Genomic DNA, 15376 nt, shown 5'->3' with positions numbered 1-15376 from the left:
TTTGTCTGACGAACCAGTTTCAGCCTCTGTTTCAGGCTGATACTGATCTTCGGCCTGACATGGCTGCTTGTCCTGTTCCAGAGGTTGCCCCTCAGTCTGCAAGATCCGGGCAGTAGCAGAGGGTGGGCTTGCTGGTAGTCGGGAGCTCCAACGTCAGGCGCGTAGTGGGGCCCCTTAGGGATATGGCAGCAAGAGAGGGGAAGAAAACCAATGTGCACTCCGTGTGCATACCGGGGGGAGTCATTCCAGATGTGGAAAGGGTCCTTCCGGATGCCATGAAGGGTACAGGGTGCACCCATCTGCAGGTGGTCGCTCATGTCAGCACCAATGATGTGTGTCGCTATGGATCCAAGGAAATCCTCTCTGGCTTCCGGCGGCTATCTGATTTGGTGAATACTGCCAGTCTCGCTAGCGGGATGAAAGCAGAGCTCACCATCTGCAGCATCGTCGACAGGACTGACTGCGGACCTTTGGTACAGAGCCGAGTGGAGGGTCTGAATCAGAGGCTGAGACGGTTCTGCGACCGTGTTGGGTGCAGATTCCTCGACTTGCGCCATAGGGTGGTGGGGTTTCGGGTTCTGCTGGATAGGTCAGGAGTCCACTACACGCTACACGGGTAGCAGGGGTTGTGTGGTGTGGGCTGGGCGGTTTTTTAGGTTAGGTTAGATGGCCTTGGGCAAGTACAGAAAGGGCAACAGCCTCAACGGGTGCGGGGCAAAGTCAGGACATGCGGGGACCAAGCAGCAATCGGTATTGTAATTGTCAACTGTCGAAGCTGCGTTGGTAAAGTACCAGAACTTCAAGTGTTGATAGAAAGCACCGAAGCTGAAATCGTTATAGGTACAGAAAGCTGGCTGAAGCCAGAGATAAATTCTGCCGAAATTTTTACAAAGGTACAGACGGTGTTTAGAAAGGATAGATTGCATGCAACCGGTGGTGGAGTGTTCGTCGCTGTTAGTAGTAGCTTATCCTGTAGTGAAGTAGAAGTGGATAGTTCCTGTGAATTATTATGGGTCGAGGTTACACTCAACAACCGAGCTAGGTTAGTAATTGGCTCCTTTTACCGACCTCCCGACTCAGCAGCATTAGTGGCAGAACAACTGAGAGAAAATTTGGAATACATTTCACATAAATTTTCTCAGCATGTTATAGTCTTAGGTGGAGATTTCAATTTACCAGATATAGACTGGGACACTCAGATGTTTAGGATGGGTGGTAGGGACAGAGCATCGAGTGACATTATACTGAGTGCACTATCCGAAAATTGCCTCGAGCAATTAAACAGAGAACCGACTCGTGGAGATAACATCTTGGACCTACTGATAACAAACAGACCCGAACTTTTCGATTCTGTATGTACAGAACAGGGAATCAGTGATCATAAGGCCGTTGCAGCATCCCTGAATATGGAAGTTAGTAGGAATATAAAAAAAAGGGAGGAAGGTTTATCTGTTTAGCAAGAGTAATAGAAGGCTGATTTCAGACTACCTAACAGATCAAAACGAAAATTTCTGTCCCAACACTGACAATGTTGAGTGTTTATGGAAAAAGTTCAAGGCAATCGTAAAATGCGTTTTAGACAGGTACGTGCCGAGTAAAACTGTGAGGGATGGGAAAAACCCACCGTGGTACAACAACAAAGTTAGGAAACTACTGCGAAAGCAAAGAGAGCTCGACTCCAAGTTTAAATGCAGCCAAAGCCTCTCAGACAAATAGAAGCTAAACGATTTCAAAGTTAGCGTAAGGAGGGCTATGCGTGAAGCGTTCAGTGAATTCGAAAGTAAAATTCTATGTACCGACTTGACAGAAAATCCTAGGCAGTTCTGGTCTTACGTTAAATCAGTAAGTGGCTCGAAACAGCATATCCAGACACTCCGGGATGATGATGGCATTGAAACAGAGGATGACACACGTAAAGCTGAAATACTAAACACCTTTTTCCAAAGCTGTTTCACAAAGGAAGACCGCACTGCAGTTCCTTCTCTAAATCCTCGCACAAACGAAAGAATGGCTGACATCGAAATAAGTGTCCAAGGAATAGAAAAGCAACTGGAATCACTCAACAGAGGAAAGTCCGCTGGACCTGACGGGATACCAATTCGATTCTACACAGAGTACGTGAAAGAACTTGCCCCCCTTCTAACAGCCGTGTACCGCAAGTCTCTAGAGGAACGGAAGGTTCCAAATGATTGGAAAAGAGCACAGGTAGTTCCAGTCTTCAAGAAGGGTCGTCGAGCAGATGCGCAAAACTATTGGCCATATATCTCTTACGTCAATCTGTTGTAGAATTTTAGAACATGTTTTTTGCTTGAGTATCATGTCGTTTTTGGAAACCCAGAATCTACTATGTAGGAATCAACATGGATTCCGGAAACAGCGATCGTGTGAGACCCAACTCGCTTTATTTGTTCATGAGACCCAGAAAATATTAGATATAGGCTCCCAGGTAGATGCTATTTTTCTTGACTTCCGGAAGGCGTTCGATACAGTTCCGCACTGTCGCCTGATAAACAAAGTAAGAGCGTACGGAATATCAGACCAGCTGTGTGGCTGGATTGAAGAGTTTTTAGCAAACAGAACACAGCATGTTGTTGTCAATGGAAAGACGCCTACAGACGTTAAAGTAACCTCTGGCGTGCCACAGGGGAGTGTTATGGGACCATTGCTTTTCACAATATATATAAATGACCTAGTAGATAGTGTTGGAAGTCCCATGCGGCTTTTCGCGGATGATGCTGTAGTATACAGAGAAGTTGCAGCATTAGAAAATTGTAGCGAAATGCAGGAAGATCTGCAGCGGATAGGCACTTGGTGCAGGGAGTGGCAACTGACCCTTAACATAGACAAATGTAATGTATTGCGAATACATAGAAAGAAGGATCCTTTATTGTATGAGTATATGATAGCGGAACAAACAGTGGTAGCAGTAACTTCTGTAAAATATCTGGGAGTATGCGTGCGGAACTATTTGAAGTGGAATGATCATATAAAATTAATTGTTGGTAAGGCGGGTACCAGGTTGAGATTCATTGGGAGAGTCCTTAGAAAATGTAGTCCATCAACAAAGGAGGTGGCTTACAAAGCACTTGTTCGACCTATACTTGAGTATTGCTCATCAGTGTGGGATCCGTACCAGATCGGGTTGACGGAGGAGATAGAGAAGATCCAAAGAAGAGCGGCGCGTTTCGTCACAGGGTTATTTGGTAACCGTGATAGCGCTACGGAGATGTTTAACAAACTCAATTGGCAGATTCTACAAGAGAGGCGCTCTGCATCGCGGTGTAGCTTGCTCGCCAGGTTTCGAGAGGGTGCGTTTCTGGATGAGGTATCGAATATATTGCTTCCCCCTACTTATACCTCCCGAGGAGATCACGAATGTAAAATTAGAGAGATTCAAGCGCGCATGGAGGCTTTCAGACAGTCGTTCTTCCCGCAAACCATACGCAACTGGAACAGGAAAGGGAGGTAATGACAGTGGCACGTAAAGTGCCCTCCGCCACACACCGTTCGGTGGCTTGTGGAGAATAAATGTAGATGTAGATGTAGATGTAGAATGAAAGACTCATTCTTGAATGTGTACTGATGATCTTACCTGGATTTTACATATCTTGATCAAACATCAACTAGGCATGGACATCACATTTGCCATCAGTAAATTCAGAAGTATACTTGGAAGTCATTTGTAGTTCATATCTTTTTTTAGTGGCTGCATGGCTAATTTTTTTATCCTTATATAATGAAGATTGCAGCTGTAGGCCAGTCATATCCTGCCACAATAGTGAAAAGCTTCAAGACTATTTCAAGCAGTTTTAACACAATATTCCAGCCATAATGAACATTCCAACAGCAACACTGTCACTGTCACTGTCATACATGCACTAACATGAAAACCATCACTAACAAGGGGGCCACAGTTACACAAGGGATGATTCCTGTGGTTAATGGGACCAGGCAGACAGGTTTTTTAGGATAAAGCCAAAGTCCAGACAGACAACATTCAAGAAAAATAGAAGCTTCATATACACTCTATAGGGATAAAGCTAAGGGTAGTATCAATTTACTTCATGAAAATGTCAGGGGAATAAAAAATAAAGTAGATGAGCTGTCAGTGCATTTAGGTGATCTCAAAAACAAGAATGAAATTTATATACTTCATCTGCCTGAACACCATGTAACTGTGGGGATGTAAAGTGTCAGTATAAATGGGTATAATTTAGCATCTTACACTTGCAGGTCTAGCATGGATAAAGGAGGAGTTGTCATTTACACAAAACAAAGGTATAAGTACAAAACTGTAGAAGTAAGCAAATTTTGTGTTGATCAGCACTCTGAAGTTTGTTCATGTGAACTACAGCTAGATAATGTAGTGTTGACATTGGCAACAGTGTACAAGTCCCCATTAGGAGATCGGGAGCTATTCATAAAAAAGTTTGACACTCTATTATGCTGTTTGTCAGACAAAAAGTAGGAGTTATTAATCTGTGGTGATTTCAATGTAAAATGTCTCAGAAATTCAGATAGTAAAAGTGGACTAGAAGTTTTATTAATGGCATATAACTTAGAATAAGCGATCAACTCCCCTACACATATAACTCAAAACACTAGTCCTCTAATAGATAATGTATTTACACAAGAAGAGGATGAAAAACTAATACTTGCTTTCCCTGTGATAAATGGTTTATCATGATGCCCAACTGATTAACTTACAAAAGCTAGCAGGGTGTACAGTTCAGAGACCATTAAGTAAAAGTGTAAGGCTGGTCAACCCGGTATCTACAGAGCACTTCTGAGAAAGATTAAGAAATGTTGATTGGAGAGATGTATATAATGAGACAAATGCTAATGATAAATGCAACATTTTTCTTGATAAATTTATATCCCTTTTTGAACAATGTTGCCCCAAAAAAATTACTAAATTTAGTACCAAACAGTTTTCAAAGAAACCTTGTACTACTATAGGTATTAAAGTGTCTTCAGAAAGAAATAAAAATTGCATGGGACAGCAAGAATTAGTACAGACTCAGAAGTAATTATACACTATAAAAATTATTGTAACATACTGAGAAAAGTTGTCAGAAAATCATAACATATGTATGTATATTAGAGATGAAATTAACAACTCAGACAATAAAATTAAATCAATGTGGAATGGTGTTACAAGAGAGACAGGAAAAGTAATCACTGGGGTAGGTACTATTACTATGAAAGAGAATTAGACCATCTTAACCAACAGTGCAGAAGTAAATAATGCATTTAACAACAATTTCCTAAGTGTAGGTGAAAAAATTGGTGAGAATAGTTCAAAAGAAAAAGCCAAGCAGTACATGGGAGAGTCAGTTTTGAGAAATACTTGTCAGATTAATTTTCATCTAACAACCTCTCGTGAAATAATGAAAATCATTAAATCTTTTAAAAATAAATGTTCTGTTGGAGTAGATGACATCCCTAACGAGATATTAAAACAATGTGGAGCAGTATTTCCCCAGACAGGTTAAAATATGCCATTGTCAAGACTCTCTACAAAAAAGGGGACACCACAGATGTCAATAATTACCGGTCATTACTCTTGCTTACAGCATTTTCAGAAATTGTTGAGAAAGTAATGTATTCAAGAATGGTTAGCCATCTCAACAGCAATGGGATACTTCGTAAATCATAGTTTGGATTTCAAAAATGCTGCTCCACAGAGACAGCAATACACAATTTAACTTCCCACATAACAGAGTCTTTAAACAGTAAAATGTCACCAAAAGGAATTTCCTGTGACTTATCCAAAGAATTTGATTGAGTGAATCATGTCATTGTGTTACAGAAATTACAATTCTATGGTGTAAGTGGAACAGCATATGAGTGGTTTAAGTCATATCTACAGCACAGGAAGCAAAAATTTTCTTTATATGGTTCAAGTGATTTAAGGAAGTTTCTCACTACATCTAACAGGGGTGAAATTACATTAGGTGTTCCACGGGGTTCAATCATAGGTCCCCTTCTGTTTTGGATACATGGGAATGGCCTCCCTTCATATCTGAAACAAGACGCTAAATAGACACTGTTTGATGATGATACAAGCATCATTATTAATCCAGGAAAAGAAACTCCAATAGAAAATTACACAAATAATGTCTTTGGAAAAGTTATCGATTGGTTTTCTGCGAATGGGCTCATTCTGAACTTTGAATAAACACAGTACATCAAATTTTCTTCTGCATGGAGTAAAGTTCCTTCAATAAATATAGCACATAAACAGAAGTCAGTATCCAGGGTAGAGCATACGAGCATACTAAGTTTTGGGTGTACATATAGACAAGAAACTTAATTGGAAAATTCATATTTTGGGTCTCCTAAAGTGACTAGGTTCAGCAACTTTTGCAATCAGAATAATTGCCAATTTTGAGGATATAGAAATTAGTAAGCTAACATACTTTGAATATTTTCACTCTCTGATGTCATACAGAATAATATTTTGGAGTAACTCAAGATTTAGGCAAAAAGTATTGACTGCTCAAAAGAAAGTGGTTAGAATAATGTGTGGGGCTCATAGTCGCACATCTTGTAGGCACCTGTTGAAAAGGTTAGGAATTCTTATAGCAGCCTCACGGTACATTTACTCAGTAATGAAATTTGTTTTCAACAACATGGGCCAGTTTGAAAACAACAGTGATATTCATGATTATAATACCAGAAGACAGACAGACTTACACTATTCTCTATTTAACCTATCTTTGGTACAGAAAGAAGTAAAATATGATGCTGTAAAACTTTTTGATAAATTACCAGATGAAATAAAATGTCTGACAGTCAGCAGTAATAGTTTCAAAAATAAATTAATATCATATCTCATTTACAACTCCTCCTGTACCATAGATGAATTCTTGAATAGGAATAAATAAATCTACAGGTATAATATATGCATTTTGTGCCATTTAAGGGAGTGAGGTAGGTAACAAAAATTTTAAGCTTAAAAAAAATTAAAATAAAAAAAACCTTGACTCATGTGCACATTTCTTATGCACTTGACATGTTCCACATCGTAACTGTTACCGTGAGACTGATCAATGGAAGATGTAACTAACTAACTAACTAACATCCAGTGTATACCCAAAGTCCACATCTGAGAGACAGATGTGGCAGAATGACACGATAGGCTTTTATGCCACATGGTATCTTGACACTTTTAATACTGAAATGTTGCTTACTACCCACCTTACTGTGTTCACCCTAGTCTTGTTAACTGCCAACTTAAAAATGTGACCTATATTCTTAAAAGAGACATAAAATACAAAAGATAGAAGAGAGAATAAAATAAACACGAAAAAAGGAAAATATACAAATATAGACAGACAATGTCCAAGCAGAACAAGGAAAAAAGATTGCTCTGATTACAACATTCAGCAATGGACTAGAATCTATTATCAGCTATTGCACTAAAGGTGTGGTTTTGTTATGGCATGATTCCAAACAGCCTCTCCATACTCTGTTCCCACCTTACAACCAACCTTAGCAATGCTCTTATTATGCAGATCTAACTCAAAAATGGAATCCAAACTACAACAAATGACAAAAGAACAGAAACAAGAAGAGCTGAACAACAGTCCTTGCAGAAGATTTTTCTGCTAGTTTCCTCCAGTTCTCAGACAAATGCCAGACCAAGTACATAAAATTATTCCAAAAGGATAGTAAATCAAAAATTAAATATAACAGAAACCCCAGTGATAAAACAATGTGTCACAACCAAGCTTTCAGTCAGAATAAATTGCCACTGAACAACTGCATAACTCAGCACCACTCAACATTACAGTGCTATCACAGGGTGAATCTTCCTCATGTGTAGGTTTCACACAATTTCAGTCAGAATCTGACTCCTTTGGTTGGACATGAAATTCAAATACCTTGGTCAAGTTGACGCCATTCTATTTCTGTAACAAGTTTTTGAGACATTTAGACATAGAAATCTTCAGAAATTACCATGTTAATGTATGTTCAAATTCATAATAGTGAATCTGCTTTATGTTTAGTAGAATACAATCATTCTTTGTTTTCTACGAGGATGAAACTTATATGATACAACTGTTAGAAACATATAGATAAGTCTGAAGGTTGCTGATGAGTGTAAAGCAACAGGAATATTGTTAGTTTAGACATAGAAAGCAGGAAAAATAAATTAAGAACGATGACATACATGTTTTCTGATACAACAAGTAAAAAAATATTGGCTCTGACCAATAATATTTTTAAAAAATTCAATGACAGTAAACTCATAACTGACTCAAAATCATTATTTTTGCAGAACAATAAGCCATACTACTACATGTCTGGTAACCATTCTGGCATGAAATGATAATGTTATCTTTATCCCAAAATCATTGTCTGAGGCAAAAGATGTAAGCAGCGGGAGAAAAAAGTACTGGGACCAATTGGTGATCCAATCCATGGTCATCTGTATTCACAGTTTAGCACTTACCTACTGAGCCACATCATTAGCTAAACATAACACAGGTAAAAAACTGCATAGGACCTTTTTATACACTTTCTTATAGATTTCAATGTGGTGAAATGAAAAAAATCCCCAAAAAAGTTCCAATATGTCAGCTTTTTTTTAACACAGGTTTTTGTTTATATTTAGCATAAAATTCCTGAGTAACTTAAACTTTAATATTCTCTTTATAATTTAACACATTAAATCTATCAATTAATGCTGGACTTGACAATAAATGAAAAAAAAGTTGTTACTCGTTGAAGGAGGGTAGTGGTAGGAGGAGGTGGATAAAGTAGTTTTTTTTTTCATTAGGAGGAAGGTCACATGACTGTGTCTAAACATGTGAAATTAGTTTACTGTAAGTAATATTACTGGTGATGTTGAACATGTTTCGATGTGTTATCTGTAACAACATGTTATTAGATGATGTTTCAGTGAGCTAATTAAGTTCAGTATCTCACTAGCCATCTACTGCAATATCTCAGTAGCTATCTAACACCACACTCACTTTATATCCAGCATTTAAACACTACTGTGCCTGTGTTTTTGTTTCTGGAATCTGGCTTACAGAGGTTGTGTAATTTCAACCCGACTGCTTTTGTTATGCTCGTGGTGAATACACAGTAAAAGATCAACAAAGAAAAATTTGTGATTTTTTTGAAGGAAGTTTATTTTGTGAATTTCAGATTGAATCTTGGAGATCAAGACAAAGCTTGGGTTAAACATAAGGTGCACAGAAGTTATGAGGAAGATCTTTGTTTCTGGTTTATTGGGTAAGAAATCTCATTTTGTTTTGGCACTGCTATGATATGACACGAACAGAAAAATAAAACAACCCTCTGCTACTTCTGCTCGGTAGATGTGAAAGGATTTAATACAGAAAAGGAACAAAAAATCTTACCTCGACCCTGACTCAGCTGTTCATTCAGTGTTTCATGGGTATGAAATATCAGCTCCACAGCTACGTTCTAATTCAGATGACATCCAGAGTGAGTCAGAGAACTCAGATACATCCACTTCCCAGAATGAATCTAGCTCAGATTTTATTGTTGGTAGAGACCTCAAATTTTTTCTTAGAGTGAGCTGAACGACTTAGTAAGAGACCTAGGTTTTATAAAAGATGCTGTCAAATTGCTAGAATCAAGGCTGAAACGAAAAACTAGTTATCATCTGTGACCTCATTTTCATGTTAGTACAGGCATTGACAGACAGAATTGACTCTGTCATTTCCTAAGGAGGGCAATCTGGTTTATTGTAATGATTGTTCATGGGCTCACGATGTGTGCTGAAATTAAACATGCTTCACCAGAAAGATGCATATCCACTGGTTCTTTGAAAACTTGCCTCAAAGCAGTCTTGCTGCAAAAGGAAACTTATTTGTATCTCTTCCTATGGAACATTTGTTTCATGTGCAAGAAAACTATAATGACTTCATTATGGTTCTTGAAAAAATCAAATGTTACATGCATCAATGGATGGTTTGTAGAGATTTCAAAATACTAATGATGTTTTTTTAGTCAGCAGGGGATTATACAAAATATCCTTGCTTTCTTTGTTTACGGGATAGTAGTGCCAGACAACTGCACCACACAAAAACTGACTGGGCAAATTGGGAAAAAGTAATCAATACAACATTTATTCCACCAGGAAAAGTTTTATTACCACCTCTTCATATTAAATTGGGGCTTATAAAGCAGTTTTCAAATCACTGGCAATAGATGGGCTTTGTTTCAGATATCTGTATTCTAAGTACCAGAAACAGTCTGAAGTCATGTAGACAGAGGTAGTTTTCACTGGTCCCAACGTAAAAAATCTTTTATCTGATTCCTTTTCTGGAAACAATGGGAAAAAAAGAAGTGTGGGACTCTTTCAAGAATGTAGTGCACAACTTTTTGAGAAATACTAGGGATCCCGACTACAAAATCATTATAAAATGTGCTGGCAACTATTGAAGCTAAGGGATGCAACATGAGCATAGAAATTCATTTTTTTACTCTCCCATACTGACTACTTTCCAGAAAAATTGGGGGCTTGCAGTGAAGAACAGGATGAATGATTCCACATGAAGTCTATGACAACAAAAGGAGTTATGAAGGAAGATGGGATACCATTATGTTAGCTGACTACTGTTGGATGCTCAATCCAGAAACCAGATAAGGAATTCAGAAATGAATGCAGAGAAGAAGAGAATATTTCCAAAAAAAAAAAAAAGTAGACCTACAATTTGTGTATAAATTAGACTTTTTTTTATTAGCTGTAAGAAAATATAATACATTTTGTTGACTGTAACAAATAAATGTTTTTATTAAAAATTTATTTTCATTTTACAAAAATCCCTGCAAGTGATGGGATATTACTGAAATCAGTTTTACGATCTGCGACCTCTCAAACACACAATTAAGCAAAAACTTCCCAAGTATCTGGGATATCTCTCTCTCTCTCTCTCTCTCTCTCTCTCTCTCTCTCTCTCTCTGGTGTCCACTAATGTTCTATAGGCATTCAAGAAACCCAAACAAACACCTTCAGTGAACTGTCACATGGTATAGCATGATTCATCACTCCATTCACTTGCTGCCAGTCATCCACTGTCCATTTCTGCTAGTCTGCTGTCAGCAATTTTCCATGATCTAGGAGTTATTTTTACTTTTATTCTGTGGCTGGATGCCTTTCCTGTTGGTGCAGTTGTCACTTACAACACGAGTGAGAAGGAATGAGTGCCTTTTAAAAGTAGTTTAGTTGCCCTGCAGCAGTGTGAAGAAAACTGCTGTAAAGACCACTGAAAAATGGTTCAAATGGCTCTGAGCACTATGGGACTTAACTCCTAAGGTCGTCAGTCCCCTAGAACTTAGAACTAATTAAACCTAACTAACCTAAGGACATCACACACATCCATGCCTGAGGCAGGATTCGAACCTGCGACCGTAGCGGTCGCGCGGTTCCAGGCTGTAGCGCCTAGAACAGCTCGGCCACCCTGGCTGGCAGAACACTGAAACATTGATTTTTTAGTTATTTTAGTGATACGTAATGTGACAGCCTATCAGTCAGAAGAATTTTATTCAACTGACACTAGTCAAGGAAAGCTGAGTACTCTGTTCATATTTTAGCTGTTTGAGGATTGTGTTTTAGAAGTAGAGATGAGCGTGAAGTTGCCAAAAAACTGCACTCATGAGGACTGGTGTAACAGACCAAAGGTTGTTAATACTTCACATAGATTATGTCTGGGACAAAATGTTTACATCAGAGATGTAGTCAAGAGCAAATACAAAATATATAACACGAAACCAAAGCAGTGTGTCAAGTATACACATATTTACTCGATTTCCATAATCCTTGGATATTTTCCTTTGCTCTTTGGTTCTTAAAATATGAAAAAATGCATGTAACGTAGCTTACATATGCACAAGCCACAATCAGAATTTACTATTTATGCACAAGAACCTTTCACTTTCTGGGAAATTTACCATCATAATTAGTGAATAAGTCATGTAACTGCAGGTCACTAAAAAGAACCATTTACAAACCCACACAACATAAACAATGGCAAACCATATGAGTCATCATCCAAACATTTTTTTGCTCCTTGCAATTCATATACAATGAAAGCAATTTAAAAAAATGTGCAGGGTGGTACCCACACCTCAATATTCTACAGTAATGACAGTTATCTGCAAAATGTAAAATATTAATTTAACTGTAATGTTATTTTATGGATCTAGTTTCTTAATTAAGGTATGCCAATAGTAAACAGCATTTACTGAAACTGAACTGCAAATTCTCCAACCACTCTTACAATATTTTGGGTATAACTATTTATTACTTTTTAATATGAATTAGACTATATACAATGGCTACACACTAGTAGCCTTTCTCATGAACTTATATACTGACATGCCTAATAGCAAGAAACTTATTGGTTACTTGACTGTCATGGGCAAAAGCTTTCCTTTCCAATGATTCAGTATGCGGCTAATTCTGGGGGCTCCTTCCCTCTTTAAATGCCAAACACAATTTTACAGTAAAGCGAGCCATCATCACAAACTTCCTGCATATCTTGACATGCTTCTGACCATTAATAGCAAAATTTTGTCACAGCACTATTTAGTAGTGCAAGGCTGTTACACTTTCTCTCTCTCTCTCTCTCTCTCTCTCTCTCTCACAAACACACACACACACACACACACACACACACACACACACACACACACACACACACACGCACGCACTACACCTGTGCATACTTCTTGGAAGCTGCAATGTCTGTTTCAGCACCTGACAGTGACCTCAGAGATCAAAAAACCATTTTATTTCAAAACATTTAAAACAGTTTCAAAATGAGCATAACTGTAAATCATTGGTCCCATAATCCAACAGACAACTAATGTATCTGTATGTGTTGTTTAGGTTTCTCATAAATTGTACATCTTGGATGAACATTTATTTCAAATAACAACTGTAGATCATTAATCTTCAAGATATTTGCATCTCAGTTTGTGCACCTATTAGCGGACAACTGCACCTTCTGCATTGCTACTGTTAGTTTAAGAAATCCAAAATATGAAAATTTCAATATCAATGCCACTTATTGCTTGTAAAATAATAAAGAAAATAGTTGTGACTAAGCTAGTCCATCAGAATGGAATCATATTGCTGATAAACAGTATGAGGGTTGACATATTGTCTCAAGAGGGTGTGTTATATAATACACATACCATTTTAATAATTGCTTCCAAAAAATGCAATCTTGAAAAAATACTAAACAAAATGCAGTTTTGTAGATATGCTATGTAATTTTGCTTGTAGTTTTGACAAATATTTACAACTTAAAGAAATTCCCAACACAGATTCTACTGAAGAACATTACACAAGACATGCCAACTTAACATATAGGCAATAAAAAATTTGGGCCATTGGGAAAACAATATAAGCAATTAGTTAAAAATCTACCTGAAAAACAGGTGTTCTGAGAATATACATATGTAACTAGGAGGGTTTTTGTTCATGCAAAGTCAGAACTAACTGGTAAAAGAGGCTATGGAACATCACACCAGATGCAAAGATATACTTACTAATACTGGCAGAGGCCTAATCCTGAACAACTATAGTGTGATAGGAAAAAAGGAAAAACATTTAATTAAAAATCTAATTCATAAATTTAGTTGTTTGGAAGATTAAGTAATTATAGTTTGTATGTTAATTAGTATTAATTATTTGTTTATAAAATCACATAAAATAAATCACGAACTTTAGATAAACATAAATGTTCTGAGTTTAAACTTACACATTACAATTCACACTTGCCACCATTTCTGCATTATATCAGTAGAAAGAGCACTTTTGAATTGTGTCACTCAACAATAATTTTTTCCCAAATTCAAGAGCTGATTATGCTGTTTTCTAAGGAGCGAACTTGTGTTTTCTTTGTGGAATTCTATAATTATCCTCACATAATATGACTTGCAGAAATTACAAGTGTGTTAATTTTGGCAGAGTTTGTGTTAAGCACTGCAGTAATAATGGCAAGGTATGACCTGCTGTGTGAAATTTATGTGTTAAATATAAAGCAGTGTTTCTAAAAAGGAATTAGATATTAAAGAATAATGGGCAATCATGCACTCCTGCACTCTAAACAATACAAATTTCTTTCAGAAACAAGGAGCTTTACTGCAGGATACATAAATAATTGTTTCTTGTGCCAGCTAAGATGCCTTGTAGCTTTATGCATAGTAAGAAAAAGCCACAGAAATACGAAAGGATTGAAAAATTCTACAGATCTGAGATAAAAGCAGGTTTTGGAAAACAGATCTATTAATTAGGACTTAAAAGTACTTTATGTACAATTTTTTAATTCCTTTTGAAACAGGTATGAAATTATTTTCCTTTCCCTTATAGAACTTTTGAAATCTATGTATTAATAAAAGTGTAACTATACCTCAAGGAGAATAAAGTATAGACTCTAAGACATCAAATGACAAAGAATTCCTCAACACATGCATGTAGAAGGAGATGATGTATGAACTATAACGTAGCAAAGTGACAGTGAAAACAAATTAATTCTGATTTGGAAAAATACAGCTTTATCATCTGCAAAATTATGCTGTCAATAAATTACTAATGACTAAACCTTGAACAAAGCATTTGGCAACTCCAGTAAAATAAACATTATGCAGTTTCAGTTAACTCAACCAATAGTTGAAAACTGGCACAACTATGTTAGTCTGTATTAGAAAATATGAAATACGTCTTATCACTGTGTGCTCATAACAATGCTTATTCAGAAATATTATAATGAATCCCCTGAATTTACTTTTTTCTCCTTGATGGCTGAGAATGCCCTACATGTTATAGTAAGTTACACAGAAAAAAAGCAATATCTGGTGTGATGATACCTAAAATCTACAACAAAATACATGTAAGAGCATGTTGTTGTGTTTAGAAGGCATAATGGTCCAAGATGTTCCATTTTATCACTTATTTTATTTTATTTCCCCCTTAAACCATGTTAATTTCTTAAGATGGTGAAAATCATTGAAATAGGGGAAACCATAGACTTACAACTTTCTTCTTTTTCCTAGCCCCTTATTATATCAATTCAAAAAGTCAAGAATTTCTCTAACAAAAGAGAAAACTTATTTAATCCTCTGATCCAGCAACTAAACAATTGTTCAAATGTTAATACAGCAACATCTAATGCAATCTATGCAGGGAAAACTCATAATATGACCAGTTCCAACAAAAAGAAAGGAGAAACAAAAGTGCTGACAGCTGTAAAAATCAGTTCAAAAAATTTGTAAATGATGTTCAATCCAAAATGAACAAAGCTGAGGAAGTTAACAGGAGTGAAAGAGAAATATGTCACATGGATCCACATTTTATTCTGCTCAGTACAGCTGTAATGTTGTC

General features: G+C 37.0%; 1 protein-coding gene across 3 annotated transcripts in view; it reads right to left on the bottom strand.

Moving 5' to 3' along the window:
• The window catches only part of LOC126481650 (peripheral plasma membrane protein CASK), a 650466-nt gene that overhangs the window by 136903 nt on the left and 498187 nt on the right, over window positions 1-15376 (bottom strand). For 2 of the 3 annotated variants that reach the window (XM_050105572.1, XM_050105588.1), the window contains exon 5: window positions 13543-13572. The exons of the other annotated variant lie outside the window; for it this stretch is intronic. In XM_050105572.1, coding sequence (XP_049961529.1) covers window positions 13543-13572 — 30 coding nt within the window. The remainder of the gene's footprint in view (window positions 1-13542; window positions 13573-15376) is intronic. 3 annotated transcript variants of the gene reach the window in all.

This window comes from Schistocerca serialis, chromosome 1 (genome assembly GCF_023864345.2).
Source record: "Schistocerca serialis cubense isolate TAMUIC-IGC-003099 chromosome 1, iqSchSeri2.2, whole genome shotgun sequence".
Lineage (NCBI taxonomy): Eukaryota > Metazoa > Arthropoda > Insecta > Orthoptera > Acrididae > Schistocerca > Schistocerca serialis.
This window is presented reverse-complemented; position numbering and strand designations above follow the sequence as displayed.